Source organism: Asparagus officinalis, chromosome 8 (genome assembly GCF_001876935.1).
Source record: "Asparagus officinalis chromosome 8, Aspof.V1, whole genome shotgun sequence".
NCBI lineage: Eukaryota > Viridiplantae > Streptophyta > Magnoliopsida > Asparagales > Asparagaceae > Asparagus > Asparagus officinalis.
Genome location: NC_033801.1, coordinates 46,049,313 through 46,066,831, shown reverse-complemented (window position 1 = coordinate 46,066,831; position 17,519 = coordinate 46,049,313). Strand labels below are relative to the sequence as shown.

At 40.3% G+C, this 17,519-nt stretch overlaps 4 protein-coding genes across 4 annotated transcripts in view; 3 read left to right on the top strand and 1 right to left on the bottom strand.

The window, feature by feature from the left end:
* Positions 5,324-9,722, bottom strand: LOC109821203. The gene is made up of 6 exons (XM_020387390.1): positions 8,699-9,722; positions 7,332-7,411; positions 6,522-7,243; positions 6,365-6,452; positions 5,855-6,265; positions 5,324-5,761 (listed from the first exon to the last, which is right to left on the bottom strand). The coding sequence occupies exons 1-6, from the start codon at positions 9,720-9,722 to the stop codon at positions 5,324-5,326; spliced, it is 2,763 nt and encodes a 920-aa protein (XP_020242979.1).
* On the top strand, positions 11,787-13,931 carry LOC109821202. Its single transcript, XM_020387389.1, has 2 exons — positions 11,787-12,907; positions 12,980-13,931. Exons 1-2 carry the CDS (start codon positions 11,787-11,789, stop codon positions 13,929-13,931), a joined length of 2,073 nt encoding a protein of 690 aa, XP_020242978.1.
* LOC109821201 (serine/threonine-protein phosphatase 7 long form homolog) lies at positions 14,071-14,739 on the top strand. The gene is made up of 2 exons (XM_020387388.1): positions 14,071-14,186; positions 14,275-14,739. The coding sequence occupies exons 1-2, from the start codon at positions 14,109-14,111 to the stop codon at positions 14,737-14,739; spliced, it is 543 nt and encodes a 180-aa protein (XP_020242977.1). The 5' UTR covers positions 14,071-14,108.
* Positions 15,219-17,519, top strand: part of LOC109819536 (synaptotagmin-5-like) — a 28,521-nt gene continuing 26,220 nt past the window's right edge. The window contains exon 1 of the mRNA XM_020385291.1: positions 15,219-15,562. Within this exon, the coding sequence (XP_020240880.1) occupies positions 15,463-15,562 (100 nt within the window). The 5' untranslated portion in view covers positions 15,219-15,462. The remainder of the gene's footprint in view (positions 15,563-17,519) is intronic.

The window sequence follows — 17,519 nt, the reverse complement described above, 5'->3', positions numbered from 1 at the left end:
CCCTTGTTCCTCAGAAACCATGATCTGGTCATTCCAGGCGATTTGTTGGCTTTAGGTCCTGTCAACCTACGATGGGGGAAGGCCATGTCTTGATGTGGTAGGCAAACAAACGCGAGTATATGCCGAGGTGGATTCTGGACCAGATTAATGAAGACCGCATTATGAGTCGCAGTCGATGAGGCGGTCTGTCGTATCACGAGTACTGTGCTGACGCCGCCTCCCGGGCTGCTTTGAGCACGCACGCTTTTGCTCCTTTTACGGTCAGGAGACGGCCCGGTACTGGAGTAGCGCTGTACAGTACTCGAGTGAGCTAGCCAGCTTTGCGACCGAGTCCGGCGGACCCAGCTCCAGACCAGACAGCCGAGGTGAGTTCGCATTTTATGAATGCTCAAGTTGACTCGGACAACGTCCAGTCCTGGCGGCGCTCTTTCCGCACTTGGGGGCGGGCGTTTGACGGCCCTGGGTACTGGCTCTCTCTTCCCTTGTGCGTCGAGAGAGGTGCGAAGGCCTCGCCGGCGCGGTGGTAGTTGGATTACCCAGCCTGTTACTGACGGTTTTGGGCTTGCTGGCGGATTCGGATTCGCACTCCAAACTCGGGCGAGGCGAAGTGAGCGAAGAGCCAAATTTCGCCATCCTGATCGCTCCTGACTCATCTGCGGGCGAGCTCGACCGTTAGGGCGAACCTTGGATTGAGCCCAGTCGACGTTCTACGCGTTTTAGGTGTCGTGTCAGAGAGACTCGGGAGCGTGCGAACTCTTCTCCTAGACAAATTCCCTGTAGACCCATAGAGGTATTTTTTACCGTCTACAGTCAGTGGGTGGGACCTGATCGAGCATTCCCATGGCAGCTTTCCAAATGTCTTCTTCTTCTTCTTCTCCTTGAGCATCAGGTAAAGTAGTATCTTCACCGCAGGAGTCAAGACTTTTACTGGATTGGGTCTCCATGTTGTCAAAAGCCTCAAAAAACTATCTTTTCATATGATCAAGACATTTTTGCTGAATTTCTATTTCAGAAATTTGTGGGTATTTCCGCCTCATCATTTTGGCTAACTGAATCATAGGGTTAACCTTCTGAATCTCTTGAGACATAGTTGTTTCGAGAACAGCTTTGTTCCTTACTATAATTTCTTCAATAAGTTTTACTTTTTCTTCAATGATGATGCCACTCCACCATCGACAATAATAATTCCTTTTAAGGATAGGTAAATGAGAGTCATCCCAATCTGACTCTAAAGTCCATGTCCAAATCCATGGAATCTCTATCTCAGAGAAAAAGTAAACAGCACATAATCCTTCGATAATATGATTATCGTCTAATTTAGAAATAATAGGATGTGATTCTACCCAAACAGAATATAATTTCAAAATGGGTTCTGGAATGATCTTTAGATCAGCACCATAGAATTTCCACCAATCATAAAACCATGAAGGAATGCCCTTTTGAAGAGCTTCTGGACAAAGTTTAATCATCCACATATGCTTATTTTTGGGATTTTAATATAAAAAGATATTATAAAATGCCTGCTTATAATTCCAATAATTAAAAGAATATATCTCTTTGGTATTATGGGCTTTAACCAGAGGCAACTCTTGATTAGGGTTGATGGCCCATTTTCTAGGTAAAATAACCTCTTTAATAATACATTTACTAAAATTTGGGGGGCATTCTTATTTTCAGATCCCCAGAAATGGGTAATCTCCATTCCCTTTTGTATCATTAAAGTTTTCATCCATGATCTGGATTTTAGTGACAATGTTGGATAATAATTGTCATTAAAATATCTGATTCTGATATTTTCAGTATCCTTCATAAGAGGAATATCCTCTTGTTCTAAATAAAGAACTGTTTCTGACACCCTTTTAGGTATCCATTCTGTTTCCCTTTTAACTATCAAATTAAAAGGCTCAGGATTATTTTCCTGACTTACTTCATTGACAAGTCCTTTATGAAAGGCTTGAGATGGTCCTGAATAATTTCTTTTTGCAATAGTTCTCCATGAACTAGCTTCAGGAATAGAATCTTCATATGACTCCATAGGACTATAAGCTCTCTGAGTGTTTGAGGAAGAATTAGTTCCCCTGCCTCTCCCCCTCCCTAAAGAGGGATTATACCGCTTCATGGGCACCCTGTAAGAATTCACGGGTAAGAAAATCAGGTAAGAAGTTATTACTTCCTTTAATAAATTCAATTTTAAATTCATACATAGCCAGTTCAGCCTGCCATCTGGCAAATATTTGTTTAGAAACAAGATTTTTAACATCTTTTTCTATAACGCTTTTAGCAGAACTACAATCAATACGTAATAAAAATTCTTGATTAAGAATATCATCTCTAAATTGCCCATGGTTTACATCATGCATGAAAAATAGAAGTGCTTAGAAAAATTATTAAAAAAACCATAAAACCCTACCCTAGAAATCTTTTTGTGAAAATTTCGTAAAGGAATTTATATTCAAATAGTTTTTCTTTGTGAGATAAAAGTAGAGAAAATGAGCCCAAATCAGCAACTAAAAAGAAATTATTCATTCTCAAAAAAAATAAAAAAAAATAAAAAAAATAAAAAAAAAGTAAAAATAAAATAATAAAAATAAAAAAAAAACAAAAACAAAAACACAAATTATTCTTGATTTATGGTCTAGATTACTAGACTCGCGGAATGGGGCCTCACAATTAATTTTTAGTTCATTTATTATTATTTTGTACTGTGTAAATAATATGATAAAAGTCACTTTTCTCTCTCAAAGTTTACCTTAATTGCATATATCCTCAATAGTTAATTGTTCAATATTTTCCTCACATTTTTTATCTTAATTGCGTATATCATCCCAAAATTTAAACATTAACAAAGTTTGAAAATTTAATTCTAAATTTAGTGTTTTTTTGACAATCACATCTTAATATTCTATATTAAATACTAAATTTGGATCTAACCTTTCAATTTTGACATATATATTATATTTAGGATCCCAATTGTGGATAGAAACGTTAAAATATGAATATCAATTCAAGAAATAAGGAAAGGAGAAATAGGATGGGGGGCTGCTAGTTTCTATTTTTTGCCCCCGAAATGTAGAATAATTGAAGAGAGAAGGAGGGAGGGGTAGTGAGGGAGAGAGAATCCTTATGGTGAGATCCCGGTCCCCTTTATTTAAACTTGGACGTTTTCTAAGATTTTCTTCCTCTCGAAATGTATATAGTTCGTGATGAGAAATAGAATTTTGGAATCCTAGAGGTAATAAGAACAAATTTTCACTGTAGCCTGATTTTAATTTTTTATTATCAAAATCGACTGTGTATCCTTTTATTTACTGAAATCGACCGGTTTTCTCGCCACGTCAGCGTCGTGGCGAGAAAGCTGGTCGATTAATTTTTAATCGTCTTCGTAAACAGTCGGGGTTGGCAACCCCGACTGTTTAGTCCATCGCCTGTTAAGAGGTTAACTAAATGGTCGGGGTTGGGAACCCCGACCATTTCGTAAGAGACCTATTTCGAAATGGTCGGGGTTCCCAACCCCGACCATTTAGCAGAGCCCAGCCAGCGCTGGGTTAGCCAGGGACGAAATGGTCGGGGTTGGGAACCCCGACCATTTCGAAGCTCATTTTTAATTGGTCGGGGGCCAACCCCGAAAGTAGTCGGGTTTGGGAAACCCGACTACTTATTCTGGGTCCCCACCACCGTATAAAAGCCACCGCAACCCCCTTTCCCCGATCCCATCTCATTTCTCCGCCTCTCTCTTCTCTCTCTTCCGTCTGTTCTCCCAAAACCAGCTTCAGATCTCAATTTTGAGCTCGTTTCTTCGGCGGAACTTCAAATCAAAAGTTATCTTAAACGTATATTGGTAATTTCTTCTACTCCTCTCCTCTTTTAACTTGTAGAAATGTAGGATTTTTTTCTTAAAAATAATTTGCTAGGGTTTTCATTCATAAATGAATTTCGTGGGCTAGATTTATCTGTGAAATTCGTTTGTATGATGATTATTATCGATGTAATTAACTTTTAGGGCATATAATGTTCAATTGTTCAATTTTAGGGTTTAGGATTTACAATTTGGGAATTAGGGTTTTTGGTTGAAATTATGTGAGATTATTTGCATATTAATTTAATTTTTTATATTTAAATGATATAATTTTCTTTTGAATAGGTTGAACAATATGATGTTTATTGTTTGTTCTTATGGTGGGCAAATTAATTATGGGATGAATAATATGCCAATGTACGTCGGAGGGGTAACGACGCCATTAATGATCTCGGAATCATATAGTTACTACGACTTGGTTATGGAATTACACCGAGTTACGGAAATTGACCCACGAGAATACCGACTGAAAATTATATGCAATTGGCCCATAGCTATTGATAGAACATCCGCAGTGGAGATCTCGAACGATTATCATATGAGTATTATGTTTAAATTGGGCAAGTCGCAACAAACGGTAGAATTGTTTATTGAAAAGTTACCACATAATCCGTGCCAAATATTCAAACCTCCAGGAGAATTCTCACGCATGTTAGATATGAGAGTTAATTCCGATGGGTTTCTTTCTTCTTCGAATGAAATGGAGCGGGCTCAATTCGGTGGAACGTCAAATGTCATGAATAACGAAGTCTCTTATGGAAATATGGGGCCGTTAAGTAGGGCATCAATCGAAGAGGATGAAAGAAGCAATGACTCGGGAGGTGAAGAACAATATAGTGCACCAGTTGATAGTATGCAATTTGTTACCCAAGATGTCGAAGATAATCCGGAATGGCCTGATGAGGCTTACGTTAATAATGACTACGTTGAGTATGAAGAACCACCCCCCGACGAGTTTGAAGATGATGAGTGGATTCGTTCTTCCACAGTAAAAGATATGTGCATCGGTGAAAGTTCAACTCGTAGAGGAGATGATGACGCCCCCTTTAAAGTTGGTGATTTATTCGAGACTAAAGACCAATTGGTTGATGCTATTCGTGAATACTCTTTCGAAAAGAATTTCAAGTTCAAGCAAGTTAAAAGCAATCGCACAAGTTATGATGCAATATGTTGGGCTCTGCTAAATGGTCGGGGTTCCCAACCCCGACCATTTTGCAGACCCCATTCCAGCCCACATTTACTTGGAAAACTCATACTTCCTGTAGTACAAAATGTAATCACAAATAACACATGCTAAAATGCAATCATACTCCTGTTATCAATTCACAATACAATCACAAACACAAATATAATACGTACAATTCATATTCGCAAACTTAACATTATATCAAATCCATCGCAACACAAACAACATATCAAGTCCAAATTGCAACTCAAACGCAAACATCCTATCAAGTGCATCGAAACTTAACAAATTTCAACAATGCCCTTTCCCCTCCCTCTTCCTCTCCCTCTCCCTCTCCCTCTCCCTCTTCTTCCTCTCCCCCTTCCTCGATCACCTTCGACGTGAGCTCGGATAAGTTCCTCGTCCGGTTGTGTGTGAAGTTGGGAGTGCATGTTATCCGCGTCGTCTCGAACCTCCTGTGAACATTCGGCCTGAGTCTGCTGTGAGCCGCCAGCTTCATCATGCGCACAGCTTGATCCCGCCCCCGTGTGATCTCGTCGACGTCGCCGCCCATACTCAATTGGTCGCTCCTCCCGTCCATCACGGCTTGCATGACGCGTCCTCTGAAGAGCCGACCGTATCTTTTTTATCATTCGAAGGAACATGTTCCTCGGCTCCTGCTCGGTAGTCGTGCGCAATGCGTCATGTGCCATTCCGGAAAGCTCTTCGAGCTCTTGTACCTATAAAATAAAAACCGAAAGAAAATTATTATCAAGTGGATGGTGAGAAAATAAAACTCAGAAAATAATTGTATATTTTTCTTATACACTTACCAACTCTCTCTCGACTGGGCCTCTTGGTATGTACTCCTTCGGGGCTTTGTTTTCCTGAAATATCCACCGGCGAGTAATCCCCCAATACCACCGTAGGTACACACCTAGGTCAGGTGCATCAGCCCTCTCCATCACTACCTGTTCCTCCCTTAAAACCCACCTATGGATGTAATTTTGGCGAATTATTTGCCAATTAGCACGATGTGCACCTTTTCTTGGATCTCTCTCTATTCTCTCCACAGGCGCTGGAATATGTTGCCGTAGTCCAAATTGTCGAAGCACACGGTCAGGCAAGTGCATTTCGACAATCTCAAAGCATATAAGGGGGACGCGAGCACGCCATACATCCTCACCTTCTCGGCAAATATCCGGTAGTGACTCCAACACTAGCTCGTAGGGCATCCATTTGACCTATAAAGAAGATATTATGAGATATTGAATGAATATATTTAGATATTGGTAACAATTGGTCGCATAATTGAATATATTTAGATATTATAATTTTTATACCTGTTCATCCTCCATCTGATCAAGCTCATTTCTGTAAAAGTTTTCATGCCCCTTTGGAGAGGTTTGCCAAGATCTGGACACATTCCATCTATTTTATATACAACGGGTTAGTATATATTGAAATAAAGCACTAAAATTACATGCATCTTAATAATACCTGCAGCCTAACGGAATATGCCCATCGAGAGCGCGGGCCTCCCTCAAATCAGGTGTTCCCATATGCAATCGCTCCCATGACCATATCTGCAGCAAAGTGAGGCAGCCCTTCAATTCTTTATTTTGTACGAGTGCTATTTTCGTCATCTCTCTATACAAGTAGGCTAACACTGCACTCCCCCAAGATAACTCTCCACACTCTTCTAGGTCCCCAAGAAGCGGTAACCATCTCACGTGCACGGAATCCTTAGTGGAATCCGGAAACAGAATAGTACCGATCATATGTAAAATATATGCACGGGCATAGCGCTTAATGATCTCATCAGTCGCATCGATCGGTACATTCTGAAAGTTATTCCTTAACCATTCGAGTTTGATCTTTCCCCCCTTCATTGTAGGAGTGTGACCCAACAATTCTTCACACGTAGTGCCATAGTGGAAGTCATCGGTGCCCGTCACTGCATCACCATCTACTCTGAGGCCAAGTATAACCCCAACATCCTGTAAGGTAATCGTCGCCTCTCCTTGGCGCAGATGGAAAGTATTTGTCTCGGGCCTCCATCGTTCAACCAATGCCGTCAAAAGTGCCCAATCAAGTCTTACCCATTTAATTTGTGAACACTCAAAAAAGCCGGCTTGACGCACATAATATTGTATCTGTGGATCCGTCAACTCCCAGCTAGAATGTGCACGGGTATGATCGACAATAGTAATACTCGGGGCCTGCATGTAGTAAACAGTGCAAATGTTCAGTAACAATCAACTACATTGAAATTTATATATAATTGAAAATAATAAAATTGCACTTTACCTCCCCAGCGTCTATCTTCGCGGATCGGTGGCGCTCTTGGTCATAAAGAACATCACGTGTCAATGGACCCGCCTCCATAACTGAAATATCTGCACATATAACGATGATACATTAATTGATCTATAATTGAGTTAGAAAAAAATTGATTTTACTATAAGCATTGATTTATAAGCATTGTTTGACTATAAGCATTGATTTTACTATAAGCATTGATTTACAAATGTATAAAATTGTACCCATTAATTGCTATCTATTTGGATTGGTCGGGCAATGAGATCTTCTATGCCCGGCTTGTCTGCAATATCCACATCTATTTTTTTTCGGAGCTCCTTCCCGGCCTTCATCCATAGTACCTTTTAAGCGTACTGATCGTGGGCGTCCGGCTTGTCTCTTATAGCTTGGAGGCACCACATGCGGCCCGTTATAGTGTGGCCAATAACGACTATCATGTACGGGGTGGAAACACTGCTTATATGCCTCTCTATAGTTGCTTGATTGATACCACTCAGAAGCGTATGTGTAATACGAAATATTTGCACCCCCCGATTGCTTGGACGTAACCGCTATGACATGTGGACAAGGCAATTTTTGCAATTCTGGTATGTTACAGGTGCATGTGCAATGTGCACCTCCCAAATTGACGGTGTAATTGTGACCATGTTTGTCTGTAACCTCCCATTCATCTACAGCAAATCTAACAATCTTCGTGCCTCTCGCCTGCTTAACTCGAGCCTCTAAAATCGCCTCATTTTTTGGTGTCAAGAACGAGGCCCACATTGCTCCATCCTCTCGCCGCTTGACAAAATAGTAATTGAGCCTATAAAATGTCCTCGCAACCAACGCCTGTATGGGCATTGCCCGAGCCCCCTTAAGTACCCCGTTGAAGCTTTCAGAACAATTGGTTGTCATCATGCAGAACCGATTCCCTCCATCTTTACTGAGTGCCCACCGGTCGACGTAATCACTGCCCAGACTTCTCTCAATCCAATCATGTGCAGCTTGAGATGTTGCCTTGATTTGATCGCGTATCCGATCATACACATATGTTTCCGGCGTACAACCCGCTTGCCACAGAAGGTTTTGTAAATGAATCTGACTAAAGCTCTTTTTGAAGTTAGCTCTAATGTGTCGTAAGCAATAGCGATGATGGTGATGAGAGCCAAATCTCCTCCACAATGCTTTTGGAATACCTTTCATCCTATCAGATATGAAAGTAATTTTTCTAGGAGGCAACACATTAAAAATATATAATTGAATGCAAGAAAAAAACCACTCCCAATTTTCACTGTTCTCGACCTCCACAACGGCGAAGGCCAAAGGAAATAAGCCACCATCTGCATCAACTCCTGTAGCAACAAGCAGTACACCCTTGTATTTACCGTATAAGTGTGTGCCATCAATGCTAAGAATAGGCCGACAAAATTTAAACCCCTCAATAGAAGGCCCAAATACCCAAAAAACGGAGGTGAATTGATGAACTCCCGGATCGATCTCTTTGGTTATGAGTTTGTATTCAGATCCAGGATTACTTCTTTTGATCGCATCAAGATATTGAGCTAGTGTCGCGTAAGACTTGTCCCAATCACCAAATATTTTTGTCATCGCAATTCTTCTTGCATTCCATGCTTTAATATACGAGATTTTAATGAACTTGGTATCAAGCACTTTCTCAATTATATTATCGGGCGTTAGATCAAGCTTCTTCCTTAATTTTGGCATAATCAACCGCGCTATGTAAGAGGCAGATGCACCACTGTGATCTTGCTCTAATATTGGATTGACACATGTGTGAACACCGCAGTATTCACTGATCCTAAATTGAAAATTGTGTTTCTTTCCTGCAAATGCATATAACTTCCAAGGACATGAGTAATCAGCTTCATTTCCCTCGGTCAGACCTGTTCTTTGTGTGTTCATAAAACATATTGCATCATAACTTGTGCGATTGCTTTTAACTTGCTTGAACTTGAAATTCTTTTCGAAAGAGTATTCACGAATAGCATCAACCAATTGGTCTTTAGTCTCGAATAAATCACCAACTTTAAAGGGGGCGTCATCATCTCCTCTACGAGTTGAACTTTCACCGATGCACATATCTTTTACTGTGGAAGAACGAATCCACTCATCATCTTCAAACTCGTCGGGGGGTGGTTCTTCATACTCAACGTAGTCATTATTAACGTAAGCCTCATCAGGCCATTCCGGATTATCTTCGACATCTTGGGTAACAAATTGCATACTATCAACTGGTGCACTATATTGTTCTTCACCTCCCGAGTCATTGCTTCTTTCATCCTCTTCGATTGATGCCCTACTTAACGGCCCCATATTTCCATAAGAGACTTCGTTATTCATGACATTTGACGTTCCACCGAATTGAGCCCGCTCCATTTCATTCGAAGAAGAAAGAAACCCATCGGAATTAACTCTCATATCTAACATGCGTGAGAATTCTCCTGGAGGTTTGAATATTTGGCACGGATTATGTGGTAACTTTTCAATAAACAATTCTACCGTTTGTTGCGACTTGCCCAATTTAAACATAATACTCATATGATAATCGTTCGAGATCTCCACTGCGGATGTTCTATCAATAGCTATGGGCCAATTGCATATAATTTTCAGTCGGTATTCTCGTGGGTCAATTTCCGTAACTCGGTGTAATTCCATAACCAAGTCGTAGTAACTATATGATTCCGAGATCATTAATGGCGTCGTTACCCCTCCGACGTACATTGGCATATTATTCATCCCATAATTAATTTGCCCACCATAAGAACAAACAATAAACATCATATTGTTCAACCTATTCAAAAGAAAATTATATCATTTAAATATAAAAAATTAAATTAATATGCAAATAATCTCACATAATTTCAACCAAAAACCCTAATTCCCAAATTGTAAATCCTAAACCCTAAAATTGAACAATTGAACATTATATGCCCTAAAAGTTAATTACATCGATAATAATCATCATACAAACGAATTTCACAGATAAATCTAGCCCACGAAATTCATTTATGAATGAAAACCCTAGCAAATTATTTTTAAGAAAAAAATCCTACATTTCTACAAGTTAAAAGAGGAGAGGAGTAGAAGAAATTACCAATATACGTTTAAGATAACTTTTGATTTGAAGTTCCGCCGAAGAAACGAGCTCAAAATTGAGATCTGAAGCTGGTTTTGGGAGAACAGACGGAAGAGAGAGAAGAGAGAGGCGGAGAAATGAGATGGGATCGGGGAAAGGGGGTTGCGGTGGCTTTTATACGGTGGTGGGGACCCAGAATAAGTAGTCGGGTTTCCCAAACCCGACTACTTTCAGGGTTGGGCCCCGACCAATTAAAAATGAGCTTCGAAATGGTCGGGGTTCCCAACCCCGACCATTTCGTCCCTGGCTAACCCAGCGTTGGCTGGGCTCTGCTAAATGGTCGGGGTTGGGAACCCCGACCATTTCGAAGCTCATTTTTAATTGGTCGGGGCCCCAACCCCGACCATTAAGCAGAGGGCAAGGGCGAGGCCGAAAGTAGTCGGGTTTGGGAAACCCGACTACTTATTCTGGGTCCCCACCACCGTATAAAAGCCACCGCAACCCCCTTTCCCCGATCCCATCTCATTTCTCCGCCTCTCTCTTCTCTCTCTTCCGTCTGTTCTCCCAAAACCAGCTTCAGATCTCAATTTTGAGCTCGTTTCTTCGGCGGAACTTCAAATCAAAAGTTATCTTAAACGTATATTGGTAATTTCTTCTACTCCTCTCCTCTTTTAACTTGTAGAAATGTAGGATTTTTTTCTTAAAAATAATTTGCTAGGGTTTTCATTCATAAATGAATTTCGTGGGCTAGATTTATCTGTGAAATTCGTTTGTATGATGATTATTATCGATGTAATTAACTTTTAGGGCATATAATGTTCAATTGTTCAATTTTAGGGTTTAGGATTTACAATTTGGGAATTAGGGTTTTTGGTTGAAATTATATAAGATTATTTGCATATTAATTTAATTTTTTTATATTTAAATGATATAATTTTCTTTTGAATAGGTTGAACAATATGATGTTTATTGTTTGTTCTTATGGTGGGCAAATTAATTATGGGATGAATAATATGCCAATGTACGTCGGAGGGGTAACGACGCCATTAATGATCTCGGAATCATATAGTTACTACGACTTGGTTATGGAATTACACCGAGTTACGGAAATTGACCCACGAGAATACCGACTGAAAATTATATGCAATTGGCCCATAGCTATTGATAGAACATCCGCAGTGGAGATCTCGAACGATTATCATATGAGTATTATGTTTAAATTGGGCAAGTCGCAACAAACGGTAGAATTGTTTATTGAAAAGTTACCACATAATCCGTGCCAAATATTCAAACCTCCAGGAGAATTCTCACGCATGTTAGATATGAGAGTTAATTCCGATGGGTTTCTTTCTTCTTCGAATGAAATGGAGCGGGCTCAATTCGGTGGAACGTCAAATGTCATGAATAACGAAGTCTCTTATGGAAATATGGGGCCGTTAAGTAGGGCATCAATCGAAGAGGATGAAAGAAGCAATGACTCGGGAGGTGAAGAACAATATAGTGCACCAGTTGATAGCATGCAATTTGTTACCCAAGATGTCGAAGATAATCCGGAATGGCCTGATGAGGCTTACGTTAATAATGACTACGTTGAGTATGAAGAACCACCCCCCGACGAGTTTGAAGATGATGAGTGGATTCGTTCTTCCACAGTAAAAGATATGTGCATCGGTGAAAGTTCAACTCGTAGAGGAGATGATGACGCCCCCTTTAAAGTTGGTGATTTATTCGAGACTAAAGACCAATTGGTTGATGCTATTCGTGAATACTCTTTCGAAAAGAATTTCAAGTTCAAGCAAGTTAAAAGCAATCGCACAAGTTATGATGCAATATGTTTTATGAACACACAAAGAACAGGTCTGACCGAGGGAAATGAAGCTGATTACTCATGTCCTTGGAAGTTATATGCATTTGCAGGAAAGAAACACAATTTTCAATTTAGGATCAGTGAATACTGCGGTGTTCACACATGTGTCAATCCAATATTAGAGCAAGATCACAGTGGTGCATCTGCCTCTTACATAGCGCGGTTGATTATGCCAAAATTAAGGAAGAAGCTTGATCTAACGCCCGATAATATAATTGAGAAAGTGCTTGATACCAAGTTCATTAAAATCTCGTATATTAAAGCATGGAATGCAAGAAGAATTGCGATGACAAAAATATTTGGTGATTGGGACAAGTCTTACGCGACACTAGCTCAATATCTTGATGCGATCAAAAGAAGTAATCCTGGATCTGAATACAAACTCATAACCAAAGAGATCGATCCGGGAGTTCATCAATTCACCTCTGTTTTTTGGGTATTTGGGCCTTCGATTGAGGGGTTTAAATTTTGTCGGCCTATTCTTAGCATTGATGGCACACACTTATACGGTAAATACAAGGGTGTACTGCTTGTTGCTACAGGAGTTGATGCAGATGGTGGCTTATTTCCTTTGGCCTTCGCCGTTGTGGAGGTCGAGAACAGTGAAAATTGGGAGTGGTTTTTTTCTTGCATTCAATTATATATTTTTAATGTGTTGCCTCCTAGAAAAATTACTTTCATATCTGATAGGATGAAAGGTATTCCAAAAGCATTGTGGAGGAGATTTGGCTCTCATCACCATCATCGCTATTGCTTACGACACATTAGAGCTAACTTCAAAAAGAGCTTTAGTCAGATTCATTTACAAAACCTTCTGTGGCAAGCGGGTTGTACGCCGGAAACATATGTGTATGATCGGATACGGGATCAAATCAAGGCAACATCTCAAGCTGCACATGATTGGATTGAGAGAAGTCTGGGCAGTGATTACGTCGACCGGTGGGCACTCAGTAAAGATGGAGGGAATCGGTTCTGCATGATGACAACCAATTGTTCTGAAAGCTTCAACGGGGTACTTAAGGGGGCTCGGGCAATGCCCATACAGGCGTTGGTTGCGAGGACATTTTATAGGCTCAATTACTATTTTGTCAAGCGGCGAGAGGATGGAGCAATGTGGGCCTCGTTCTTGACACCAAAAAATGAGGCGATTTTAGAAGCTCGAGTTAAGCAGGCGAGAGGCACGAAGATTGTTAGATTTGCTGTAGATGAATGGGAGGTTACAGACAAACATGGTCACAATTACACCGTCAATTTGGGAGGTGCACATTGCACATGCACCTGTAACATACCAGAATTGCAAAAATTGCCTTGTCCACATGTCATAGCGGTTACGTCCAAGCAATCGGGGGGTGCAAATATTTCGTATTACACATACGCTTCTGAGTGGTATCAATCAAGCAACTATAGAGAGGCATATAAGCAGTGTTTCCACCCCGTACATGATAGTCGTTATTGGCCACACTATAACGGGCCGCATGTGGTGCCTCCAAGCTATAAGAGACAAGCCGGACGCCCACGATCAGTACGCTTAAAAGGTACTATGGATGAAGGCCGGGAAGGAGCTCCGAAAAAAAATAGATGTGGATATTGCAGACAAGCCGGGCATAGAAGATCTCATTGCCCGACCAATCCAAGTAGATAGCAATTAATGGGTACAATTTTATACATTTGTAATTTCATTCTAACTCATTTATAGATCAATGCTTATAAAAAACTCAAACAATGCTTATAAATCAATGCTTATAGTAAAATCAATTTTTTTCTAACTCAATTATAGATCAATTAATGTATCATCGTTATATGTGCAGATATTTCAGTTATGGAGGCGGGTCCATTGACACGTGATGTTCTTTATGACCAAGAGCGCCACCGATCCGCGAAGATAGACGCTGGGGAGGTAAAGTGCAATTTTATTATTTTCAATTATATATAAATTTCAATGTAGTTGATTGTTACTGAACATTTGCACTGTTTACTACATGCAGGCCCCGAGTATTACTATTGTCGATCATACCCGTGCACATTCTAGCTGGGAGTTGACGGATCCACAGATACAATATTATGTGCGTCAAGCCGGCTTTTTTGAGTGTTCACAAATTAAATGGGTAAGACTTGATTGGGCACTTTTGACGGCGTTGGTTGAACGATGGAGGCCCGAGACAAATACTTTCCATCTGCGCCAAGGAGAGGCGACGATTACCTTACAGGATGTTGGGGTTATACTTGGCCTCAGAGTAGATGGTGATGCAGTGACGGGCACCGATGGCTTCAACTATGTCAGGGCGTGTGAAGAATTGTTGGGTCACTGTCCTACAATGAAGGGGGGAAAGATCAAGCTCGGGGTTGGGAACCCCGACCATTTCGTAAGAGACCTATTTCGAAATGGTCGGGGTTCCCAAACCCGACCATTTTGTCCGTCGTTCAGCCCAGCGCTGGCTGGGCTCTGCTAAATGGTCGGGGTTGGGAACCCCGACCATTTCGAAATAGGTCTCTTACGAAATGGTCGGGGTTCCCAACCCCGCCCATTTATGGACTAAACAGTCGGGGTTGCCAACCCCGACTGTTTACGAAGACGATTAAAAATTAATCGACCAGCTTTCTCGCCACGACGCTGACGTGGCGAGAAAACCGGTCGATTTCAGTAAATAAAAGGATACACAGTCGATTTTGATAATAAAAAATTAAAATCAGGCTACAGTGAAAATTTGTTCGAGGTAATAATCACTATCCTAAACAATAACTAATAAATTCAAATCCGAATCCCGTTACTAAACTAAATACCACCTTAAAATTTAACTTCGAATCTTAACTCAAGTCTTTAACTTCAATTGTTGTTTGACCGTTCTAGTGGACCCGAATCATTACGAATACCCGAATAGAAAGCGTACGGATAAAAGAAGGCCCTCGCCTCCGGTCTGCTTCCCTCCCGTCTGCTCCTCTTCGTCCCTTGTCTCCTCTCTCCCTCTGTCTCGCTCGCTCGCGAAGCACAACCCCATCTCCAATCAAATACACAACAAAACCAAAACAATTACAGCAAACAAAGATCGAGCTAGGGACAATTTTACTTCAGAATTCCCACTTTTCCGGTCCCTTTCGATTCTCATCGCTGCCAATTCACCAGCCAACTGAAGCTGCCGCTGCCGCCAGTGCTTTTCGAGCTAGGGTTTTAGAGGATGGCCTTCTTTCTGGGTTTGGTGCTCGGACTCGCGGTTGGAATTGGGATCGTGATCTTGTTCGTCCGCTCCGAGAATAGCCGAGCAGGAGCAGACTCAGGCTGGTGATTTACTTTGACGCCGATAACCGCACCGTTTCTCTAGAATGTCGCTTTGGTGGAACTTAGATTGTGATTCTGAGAATCTAGGTAGTCTCTTTTGGCAATTGATTGCATCTTTTTCAGTAGACTGTTCTGGAAACTGTATTAGTTTTAGTTTAGATCCGGATTTAGAGGAAATTGCTGTTTACTTTGTGAAATGTGATAGAGGACTGGAGATTTAACGTACCACCATGCTTCTGCAGTCCTTCTGCCCTTGCGGATTAATTTCACTAATTTAGTCCTGATCAAACACTGCAATTCCATCATCACCCCTTTGTCTTTGCTCTGGACTAGTCGTGGGCTTACACTGCAATACTGATGTCATCACCCTTGCCCCTCACTTGCAACTGGGTAGATGGCATTATCTGATTCCATTTATAAGAGATTTAGGAGAGAACCCGCCCCTAAAAGGTAGCTAAAATATTGGGTTGATTAAAACGTGCACAATGGAAAGATCCGATAGAAAATCTAGCAAAATTTAGCTTAATGTTTCAGTTATTCAAGCTCATGACACTTACATGCAACCCTAGTAATATTATCCTAGGTTATGAAAGGATTGAATGTGATATCGGGAACATGGTAGAAACATTTAACAAATTGACTTAATAGAGCACAGTGGACATATATGCAGCAAAACATAATTAGAAAAGAATTATAACATATATATTTGAGTATTGGTTGTGTCAGTTAAGCTCATGTGATCTGGGGGAAACCGTGCTAATATTCTCCTAGACTATGTAAAAAGTCTATAAGAATGGTGTTGTGATGTCACGAACATAGCACAGGCGTTCTCTAAATCGCCTTAATATAGAGTACACAAGAGATATAGATCGATAAAAGCACAACTAGAAAAAATATCAAAGGAATATGTACGTGCCTCAACCTACTGTGCCTACATCTAGAGAGAGAACATAAGAAAATTACACACTAGCATAATGAATAAACTACAAGAGAGTTTACAGTTATATTGCCCACATAACTCTTATAGTGATTGCATCAACCAAGTTTGATCTCTAGAGAACACTGATTCTCTCTATCCACGGAAAATCTCTTCCAAATACCTCATGAGAAGTTTCAATACTTTACTTATGTAAGATTTATCCTCGTCTTTCCTCTCCTTAGGCGGCCAAAGAGATTCCTTTATTTCCCTCCAAAATGTAGAGTACACCCTCTTATGGGCCTCTAACTTGATGTCCTTTAAGTCGAGTGGTCGATCAGTTAAATTTTATAGATTCTAAGCTCACTAGATCATATGACTAACTAGTTAACCTATCAATCCTTCACCCAATCATCCATCCATATGTTTTTCGTATTTAAAAAGTGTCTTCATGATGTAGGACGATCATGGATTGTTGATTAGAAGATTTAACATTTACTAGAAGCTTTTTTTATTTTAGTAGTATTTAACGCAATCATTATTTGTAAGTGATGTTTCCTTAGGATTTGGTTTTAAGATTTTTAAGATATTTGAGATTTTATTTTGTTGGAAATGTTTCTTTTTTAAAAAATTTTGGTTAGGATTTGATTTAATTTCTAGATTTAGTTTTTCTCTTCTATAAATAAAGTTGCAATCATCTAAGAGGAATATATTAGGATTAATGAAAAGAAAACTTCATTAGACATGAAATCCCTGTGATAGCATATTAATTGCTAAATTTTGAGATGTGAAGTGTTTGGGTCTGAAAACCTTAGTTGTGAAGCCTAACTATTTATCTAAGAGCATTGCTTTGTTACTCCGAATTTTTTTATTTAAAAGGTAGCATAGTAATTTTAGCATTGTAATTTCTACTATCTTCTTCTTCTCTCCTTAACAATGTTCTATGACTTTATCGAGAAAACCCAACCACCATAAATTCAAAACCCTACAAATGACGACAGCAAGGATGCAGGCTACCGTCTCTACCACCAAGCGCCGCC